General features: G+C 42.0%; 1 protein-coding gene across 1 annotated transcript in view; it reads right to left on the bottom strand.

Moving 5' to 3' along the window:
• Nucleotides 1–926: 926 nt before the first annotated feature.
• The window catches only part of SHISA4 (shisa family member 4), a 34809-nt gene continuing 25724 nt past the window's right edge, over nt 927–10011 (bottom strand). The window contains exons 3-6 of the mRNA XM_042464275.1: nt 8709–8880; nt 7695–7828; nt 5328–5507; nt 927–4123 (exon numbers count right to left, since the gene is read on the bottom strand). Coding sequence (XP_042320209.1) covers nt 4077–4123; nt 5328–5507; nt 7695–7828; nt 8709–8880 — 533 coding nt within the window. The 3' untranslated portion in view covers nt 927–4076. The remainder of the gene's footprint in view (nt 4124–5327; nt 5508–7694; nt 7829–8708; nt 8881–10011) is intronic.

Here is a 10011-nt window from a genome sequence, read left to right as displayed (position 1 = left end):
CTCCCACCTCCTTATTCTCATTTTTCCCTACAAAGTTCTTTATTATTCCAAAATAAGAAAAAGGAAGCTTTTTCCTGCTACAGCACTATTGTCTAAGGTCTAAAACACAGCAGAAATAATCCAGGTCTTTAAACAGAGGCTTGATGGCCATCTGACGGGGCTGCTTTGATTGAGAGTTCCTGTATGACAGGCGGGTTGGACTGGATGGCCCTTGTGATCTCTTCCAACTCTATGATTCTATGAGTTTGAGACCACTTTAACTGCCCTGACTCAGTGCAGGAAAACTAGGGAATCCTGGAAATTGTAGTTTATTGTGACACCAGAGCTCTCTGACAGTGAAGACTAAATGTCTCATAAAACTACAGTTCCCAGAATTCCCTAGCAGTTAAAGCCGTCTCAAATTGGATTATTTCTGCAGTGTTTTGGACCTAGGACTATCTGTCTACTATGCCAGAGGCAAGGAACCTTTGGTTGTCCAGATCGTCTGTCTGAAAAAGTCCAAACCAGATGTCCAAAGCTAGTGGAGGGTTAATAACCAATACATCTGGAGGACTAAAGTCATCTTAGCCTGGGTTGCCCACCTCATTCTACCCACTTGGTATGAGGCCAAAGAAGTAGAATGCATAGCACAGACACATGCACCCTTATTTTCATGGGCCTGGGCTCATCCCCCCAAACTTGTTAGAATCAAAAATATTGCTAGAAGTCTGAAGGAAGAGTCATTCTCTTACTTTGTGAAACCTTCCTTTATGAAAGGGTCCTTATTTTGCATAACCACCCTCCAGAAAATGAACACCTGGCCACTTCTGGTATTAAAAAATACAATTTTAGAAGGAGTGCATCTTGCAACAGATCCTATAGTGATGTGTGTCAAAATTAAGTGACCTACATTGGTAGAACAATACACAGAGAGAGAAAGCAATAGCTTTAGTATTTACTTGTTTAATCCACATTTTAGCAAACATTTTGTGATGCAAACACCTGCCATTCTAACTGTTACATGACACAGCAGTGGTAAGTGCTGCTGGAACACAGACAGGTCATCCCCACACAGTGGGGGGGAAAGGCTTGAGCTCAGGGGTTTGAGGCTATAAATCCCTCCTGCCTCCAATTCAGATATTTTCTTACAGTACTCAAAGACATCAAAGCGCAAGAAAAGAGAGACACCCAGAGGATGTTCTCAACACTTAGGTAATAAAGCTCTGGGTCTGCAAGATTGTGCTTTATTTGAGAGACAAAGCCCAAAGCAAAAAAACATAAAAACCCACATGCACAGTGCATTGCCTTTCTTCACAATGGGGCCATTGACTTCCCTAGTTGCTAAGTGTCGTGAACCCCTGGTGAATTGCTTCACTGCTGGGAGATCATCATGCAAATGTATTCCCCCACCCTACCTTGCACAAGGACTGCCTTTGTACCCTGCATGGTGCCTTTGTTCCCCAAACCCACCCACACTGCTTTCTCCTGGGGCCTTAATTTTGCTTTAAGAAAATTAAACACAGTTTGCAATACTATCTGGAGAAAAGGCAAAGTATCCCTGCAGCAGGTGAAACATTACCTTGCATTCTCATCTCCACAGACAGAATACTGCCCTTGTCTGAGAGGAAGGACAAGATTGAGTGGCAGACTGGTGAGCTATAGGGCAGCAAGAATACACACAAAGCACTGGGAAGCTCTACAGCAAATGTGGCTTTGCTACAAAGGAGAGAGAACTTCATTTTCAAGATCTTAGTGGACATGCTCCATCCCTACTGACCACAAACAAAGCTGAGACAGCTGAAGTAATCAATGTTATATAAAGGTGCAGATCAAGGAAACAAAGAGAATGGATTAACTGGCTGAGTTAGAATCAGAACTAGTTCTATCCTTGGGTAGAATGAGATGAGCAACTGTTTTAGGCAGTAAATGCAAGAGGTAGCAGTGACAGTCCCTTGACTGCTCCTCCTGAGCTGAACCCAGGTATTCCACTACTGGAATAGACCTGCATGTACTACACAGCCTGTCTTGATCCTCTTATTCTGCTGTTTGCAAGATTTAACTGGCAATGCTATCAGCTTCTATACAGGGGAGTACACTATCTTTTACACATATTTTTACATCAGTGGCTATTTGGATGGAAAGAAAGCTATACTCAGGTGCCATCTGACAGCGACTGAACTACTGGGCAAACAACTCATGTAAAGGGGTACTGGATACCTACTTACCATAACATCATACAAAGCAGATCCACTACTGCAACTCCTAGCTATGCTAGCACAAAGCCTGAACAGGATTCTGGCTACTGGCTATTCTCAAAAGGAACTGAAGTAGGAAGGAAAGGCAATAGGAGCCTGAAAAAGACTCTAAAGGACAGGGAAAGAAAACAGCTGACTGAGTTTATTTGCATTTGACTATCTGATTTTAATCAATGCCATACTCCTATCTCCAATTTCCTCTCAGCCATATGGTCAGGGTATCCTCATTTATGTGAGGACTTTGTTGCTAAGCTAGTTTCAATCAAGCCACCCTTCCACCATTAAGTGCAAGATCCAGCCAGAGTCTGAAAAAGTTTTATTTTGGTGACTCCCACCTCACAGAATGCCCCAGCTGGTACAGTCAGTGGTCATGCTTGCTGGAAGGATTTCTGGAGCGGTAGTCCAAACAAGTAACATTTCTAGGCTCCTGAATCTTCCAGGTACTTTTTGCATTCAGCTTCACTGGTAAAAAATGGGCAATGCCAGTACTTTTAGCTGAATTAACATGTACAAACTAGCAAAACAGGGCTACCGCTTGTCTCATCATGGTTAAAGACTTCATATCCCTGCACACATCAACAGTTGTTTTTCACTTCCAGATATCCAAGCTTCATTTTATTCTACAAAACAGATGCAACATTTTCAGTGTAGCTTTCATCTGAAACCACAACATGACAACCAGCTTTTTGTGCTCCCTGAAAATTTGAAGTATTCCCATCTACCGTACCTTCATTGCCTTTTTTTCCCTTGTCAGTGCCCAAGGAAAACACAGCCTCAGTTTGCAAAAGAACTTCAGAAATGTCCCTTCAAATTTGCAAAAGAAGGACAGAAGGGACACTTGGCCTCAAAATCCTCAAATCCTACAAAGACACTGAAACTTCCTCAGTTTGTGCTAAGCACCACGTAAGACAACACTTTGCCTGCTCCTCCCAGAATCTCATCCCATCTCTTGCAAGGGTTCTGCTCTAGGTATGGAATTAAGTAGGAGGCTCCAGATATTGCACTAGTATTCCCACATTCCCTCATTGTCTATGCTGGCTAGAAATCATAGGAGTTGCAATCCAACAACAATTGGAAAGCCTCATCATCCCCACCCATGTTCTAGGCTCATACACCCTTTCCAATTTATACTTTATGTTAATATTTTCCTTTTGGATAGCTCAGAGTAGGCTACATAGGACTTCCATATTGTATCCATTCCATACACCAACCACGTTGATACCCATGTGGTTCAATGATGTGTAACAGTATAAAGTTCCTCTGGAATTTTGACATATTCTAGCACTCTCGCATCCATCTTTTTAAAGGATCAGGTCTTTCTGAAGACACCAAACCACAAATGGGCAGAAGTGTACAACATGCCACATGACTGAGCCTCATGCTTTATCAGGAAAAAGGGAGAAGCAATGTCCCTATGTGAGAAAGGCTGTCTTCTTGCCAGGTGAAAAGTTGTCTCCCCTTGTTGTCTTGAGACTGCTGCTTTACCAGCTCCCACTGAAGAAGCTGAGGTGGATTTGGGATGGGGGAACATTGATGGCATTTGTACCAGCCTTGGTCATCTGCGTTGGTGCCATAACTTACTGAGCCTGGGTGGGAAATGAAGAGGACTGGGTGCTTCCCTCAGTGACAGTGGCACGAAGTGTGGGGAATGCTGGCAGCAAAGAAGTAGTCATAATGCTTCCTACCATGCAGAGCATAAAGGCAGCTAGTAAGGAAATTGGCCAATACTGAAGCTTGTGCTGGAATTCCAGTGCATCAGGAAGTCCATACAAATTCTGCGGAGATGGATCTGACAGGCCCAGAGAGAAAAGCTTTCATTGCATAGTCTCTGCAAGATTCTCCTCAGGTGCTAGCCTGTGATGTCTGTGGTGGGAGATAGGGTGGAGGAGCTGAAAGCAAAAGTAAAACACCAATATGTCAATATGTATGCTGTGTAAATAATGTATATTTTTATAAACATTATTCAATACAACCTTAATAAAAATTATTTGGGGGGGAAAAGTAAAACACCAATATTCAGAATATATCTTGGAGGCACCGACCTGTATGTTGCGCAGGGGTGGACAAAACATGGCCTTCCAGATATTTTTGGAATGCAGCTCCCAGCATTCCTACTAGGCTGGTCCAAACAAATGGGAGTTGCAGTGCAACAATAGCTGCAAGGCTGCATATTTGCCTATCTCTGGTGCAATTTATATCTTTATTTATTTTGCACTGCAACACCCAGAATTCATCCAGTAAGCCTAGCAGGCTGACAGGGAGTTCTTGGAGTTATCCTCAAAAAAGTAACTTTTGCAAGATCGTCACAAAGGTTTCTGAGATATAAGTAGGTAGTAACACAGTGTAGAACACACATAAGACCCCCCCCCCAATTAGAACCAGCCAAAAGAACGTTTCTCAACTAACCTCTATCCTGGAAATATTGGTCTAAAACCAAAATTATTCAATTAATGCTACAATGCTCCCTTTCCCACTTGGTAGCTGGTCCTCTTGTAATACTTTCACCTCTAGGGTGGGTCTTCTGCCCAATAATGGGGATTAGATGCTTTTAAGACCCATTTATTAGGAAAAAGTCTGGTATAGTGTTTTGAGTATTGGACTACAGAGATTATTGCACCAGACTTTGAATTGTGGTGTCCAGAGTCTAAGGAGATTATTGTACTACCTTTCCTCCTGTGCTAGATACAGGATGTAAACTTAAATAGGCGCATTTTGTCATACACCTCTGTGCCCAGGCAGCAGGCATCCTGCAGGAGAAGCCCGGATCGGATATGGGATGCCCGCTGCCTGGGCACGGGTGTGCGTGATAAAATCCACCTATTTAAATGTACATCCCACATCCAGCTTGGGAGGAAAAATGGTGCGTTAATCGCTGGACACCAGGGTTCGAAGCCTGGCTCAGCCATGTCACCCACTGGGTGACCTCGGAAAAGTCACACTCTCTCAGCCTCAGGATGGCAATGGCAAACCCCCTCTGAAGAAACTTGCCAAGAAAATCCCATGATAGGTTCACGTTAGGGTCACTGTAAGTCAGAAACAACTTGAAGGCACACAGCAACAACGATAAATTGCTGCTTCACACTTTTTTCTTACCTGAAGGGTTGTAATAGGGTGGCCCAGGTGGGTATAGAGGATACTGTGCAGCTGGGGCTGTAGGGGGGTATGCAGCCACAGGTGCATATCCAGGATGAAATGGTGCTGGTCCTGCCTTGGGATCCATAGGGTAAGGGCCTGGAGGCTGAGGAGGGTAGCCAGACAATGGGATCTCCTGACCTGGAACCAAAATAAAAATAAAAACACAATTACCTTGAGCGTTTGCTGAGCTGCTGCTCTAAGTGAAGCCCTGAGCATTGCAACTCCACCCAGTGCAAGCATACTTCAGAAATGCCACTTTAAAATCACTCCATCACAGAAAACAGGAGGGCCGAGACTACAAAATTTGAAATCCATTTTTATTTTTAGTAGAACAGCAAGTTCTCAAACCAGAGTCTGGTATGAAACAAACATACACTTGGAATTCAAGAATTCTAAATCTTGAATTTGTTTTGAGTACCAGAACTGAAAACTGCTCATAGTCCTTCCTTCTTATTTTATAGTGTCCTTCATTTCATCAATATAACTGGGGATGGACATCATTTTATTTCTGCTTCCCTAAGTAATTAGGGGAAGACATCCTTCCAGTTTACTGCTGAACACTTTGATACGGACTTGACTGACTGATTCAATATCCTTCCTTCCCTTCTCCTAGGCAACTTACAACATGAAAACAGAACAGAACTAAAAACTGATTAGTTATAACAATGAAAAACAATTTAACAATTAAATAAACTGTCATATTAAAAAAAAAAACAAGTGCTGAAACAAAACAGTTTAAAAGCATTTTAAAAATATAACAAAGAAGGGGACATCTAACAGAATCTGCGGTCTGTCAGAAGATCCGGATCTATCTACTGGCCACTGTCAAATGGTAAATATAAAAGCTGCTCCTGGTTGTTGCAGGATCTTTCAGAGCAACATTGCAGAGGATAGTGCAGAGGACTGCAGTCAGCAGAAGTACTGGCAAAGACAGGGTGACCAAACCTGCACAAATCTTTTTCATGATAAATAGACTGCACTTATTCTTTGACAACAAAAGTCAATCTCTGACCTTCAGCTTCCAGAGACTGCAAAAGTAGAGATCTGGGCCTTGGGTACATGAGATTAGATTTCTGAAATATCTCTGGTTATGTCTGTACAAGCACATATCTTTTGGGAAAAGGCAGATTATTGATCTTTGTAAATCTCACTAATGATCTTTCAACATTGCTTTCAGATAATGCTGCAAATTCTCAATGGACCAGGTAAAGATGGATGTTCGCAGAAGAGCTACAGAGCACATACAGCTGAAAACACACAGTAACCTGGAGACCCACATCTTATAATGTCTTTGAGGAGATTAGTGGCTTAGAATTGTAAAGGAGACAGTGTCAAGACCTGAACAAAATATTATATGAGGATTGCCTTCCTGCATCAGACCAAGGATCACTCAAGTACAGTATTTGCACAACAACTAAGTCAGATGCCTCTGGAAAGATTCTCCATCGGAAAGCTCATCTGCGCAATTTAAGCCCTGCTATAAAATATAGATGTATTAATATGTATGAAATTGGCTTCATGTCCATCACATTCCATAATTAAAGTACTCTCTATATGATTTAAACTCCATTGTGAGAGACAGATGTATCATAATATCTAGAGCAGGAGCAATCTGTGAGTAAAGATAAAAGCATAATTCCCCTCTCATCTGTGTTCCCAATGGAGAATTTGGCTGGAGACAGAAACAGGATTCCTGAGCAACAGATTGGATTTCCCCAGTCTGAGACTGGAGATAGCAAGGACATTCACTCTGCAGAAAGAAGCAAGAATTCCATATTTCTCTCTGCATGGAGAAGGGGGAAAAGGAGGGGAAGACTTGATGACCTCAGAAGAGGGGGAAGGGATTTGGGGCAATTCAGCTCACTGGCTTGATCCCAAGGAGTAACCCAGCCATCCCCTTGGAGCAATCTATTTCTCCATCTGTGCTTCATGGACCAGTGCCAGTCCCTTAACCACAGTCTACTAGTCCCTGGTGAGTTCCATGAAAGAAAGATTGTAGCTAATGAGAATTAACATGGTACTAAACCCTGGCACACGGGAAAAAACTATTGCTGGTCACCCACACCAGACAGCTTGAGATGCTCTATTGCTGAGTTCAGAAATTTTGGAGGACCTCTGCAGTCTTTTATAGTTATTTACCGCTATACATGGCTGGCACATCCTGCAGCAATTCTTTTTTGATTGCCCCAAGCACAGATAATAATCCTAAACACAAAGGCAAATATACAGTATGTGCATTAGACTGTGTCAACTATGGATATTCACAGCATCTTCAGTTTTGGCCTAGAAGAAAGGTATTGTCCACAACAGTAAGAACTTTCTTACCTTGATAAGGTGTCTGGATGTGATGCCGTCGCTGGTACAGGTAGCAACAGGAGCACAGAAAGCAGCAGACAATGGTGGCAACAATGGCCACGAAGAGTATCACAGCTGAAGCAATGCCAGCAATGGTTCTTGGGCTATGGGGAACATATAGAGATGGTAACTGGGCTGTGCATGCAGCAGCATTTGATTACAAATGAAACATTAGTGACTACAGTATTCCAATACATTAACTTTTCTGAAATATTTACTCTGCATTTTACAAGTAAACTAGATACCAGATTACTTTTGACTCTGCTTAAAAACAGACTCAGCCCTGCTCTTATACTCAAAATTAGAAAGCATAAGAATTCACATTTAATTTAAGATTCAGCACTGAAAGACTGGATTAGATCCTCCAACTATCCTTTAATTATCCTGATGATAGGTGAAAGAACATAAAGGCCTGAATCCTCTTGGTAGCTTACACATGCGTAAGATTCCCTACAAAAAAGGTTGGATATTTTTGTCCAATACAGAATGAACATATTCAGTTCAAGGTAACACAAGTTGAGTTGCAGATGTGCTACCACTGCACATTGTGCATTGCTGGGACTGCAAACTGATGTGCATACATGCTGCACATAGATGCACAGTGTTCAGCGTGCATACAAATGTGTGTGAATATTTGGTTGTGCATTCAGTTGCACAACATTGCAATTCACTAGCAAGACAGAGTTGTGCAACTGTTGCATAACTCATGAGTTATGCTCCAACTCCTCAATGTAGATCCTCAGTGGGAACTAACTCAATTATGGTATCAGTAGAAAGCCAATCTGGACACACTGGACACAAATGTTAAGGTGCATGCACACTGTGCATTTAATACAGAATTTCATTTAACTCTTAATAACAAAAAAATATAAACCATCAGTTTCCACCTCTCATCCACCCCTTGTACCTTATTCTTTAGAGAGCCTTAAAGCATAACAACCATATCTCTTCCTACCAGTCTACTTAGTTTTCAAATGTTCTTACTTGAATGCCATGCAGTGCTTTTGCTGCCGCTCAGAGATGAGTTTCCTGAGGTCGGTGCAGCAGTAACGATGATAACAGTCACCACAGCAGAAATAGGGAAAATAGCAGTCGAAGCCATGATGCAAGGAGCCATTTCTGTCCATGTACCATTTGCAGTCCTCATCAGCTGAGCCTGAAGACATATCAAAGAAGCCATTAGTTTTTATATGCTTAGACAACTACACAAGATAACAGTTTAAAACCTCTCAAAAACACATTACTGTACAATGAAACTATTCATAGGTTTCTTATAACTTAGCCTCCTGAGAGTGAACTGTGGCTTGCATTTAGCAACCCTCCCACTATATAAAACAGATAAGTCTGTTAAATTCAGCCTACTGTTTTAGCCAGAAGGCCATAAACCTCAGGTGGGCAACGTCAAAGGAAGCTCCCCATTTCCCTCCCCACACTGCCACAGTGGGTCATATATCATGTTTTAGTGCACTGATCTTCAGTCTCTTTGTTTGTTTGTTTGTTTGTTTGTTTGTGAAAGCTGAATAGGTGGGGGAGGACTCACAGGGTGGGAGAAGTAAACAGTCACAGTTGCAGCTAGTTAGAGTTGACTTCTCGCACTTTGGGATGAAGAATTGACCAGATACCAGTAAACAAAATGTACAAAAAAATGGAGCAGGGCTGGGGGCTTTGAAGGGATTCAGTGGGGCTGCATTTTGCAGTCCCAGAGGTCTCATGCAGCCCATGTATAATTGTCAGAAAAGGCAGTGTTTGGCTTCTTTAGCAAAAGAGGGAGACGGAAGGATTTAGAAGGCCAGACTAACAGACAATCCTCTTTCTGGGTATTTTTCCCACCTAAAAATATAGCAAAACTCTCCTTTTTATAGAAACTTCAATTGCAGTATTTAAATATTATCACCAGCAACAATTGCAGGTAGAAAGAAAGGGAGATAAATTTGCAATCATGTGGGACTCTTGAATTGCAAAGTACCCTCAGACTTTCTAAATGCATCTGAAGAAGTAGGCTTGAGTCTATGAGAGCTCATGCTACCTGTTTCTTTCTTTCTGTTAGTCTCAAAGGTGCTACAAGAGCCCTTTGCATTCTAAAACTAATAGTTTATGAACTCCTGCGTATGCAGTGTAATTAAAAAGTTAAGAACAACTGGAGCAAATCAAAGATCGTATCTAATCCTGTATCTTGTTTCTCAGACAGCCTATTTGGCTCTACAAACAGAAAAGCACCATGGGGATGAGGGGTAATCCTGTTGTTCATTAATGCCAGAATGTCACCAGGATTACTTAAATTTCCACT

The sequence above is a fragment of the Sceloporus undulatus genome, chromosome 4 (assembly GCF_019175285.1).
Source record: "Sceloporus undulatus isolate JIND9_A2432 ecotype Alabama chromosome 4, SceUnd_v1.1, whole genome shotgun sequence".
Taxonomy (NCBI): Eukaryota; Metazoa; Chordata; class Lepidosauria; order Squamata; family Phrynosomatidae; genus Sceloporus; species Sceloporus undulatus.
Note: the sequence above shows the minus strand (reverse complement) of the source record. Positions and strands in the feature narration are given on the sequence as shown.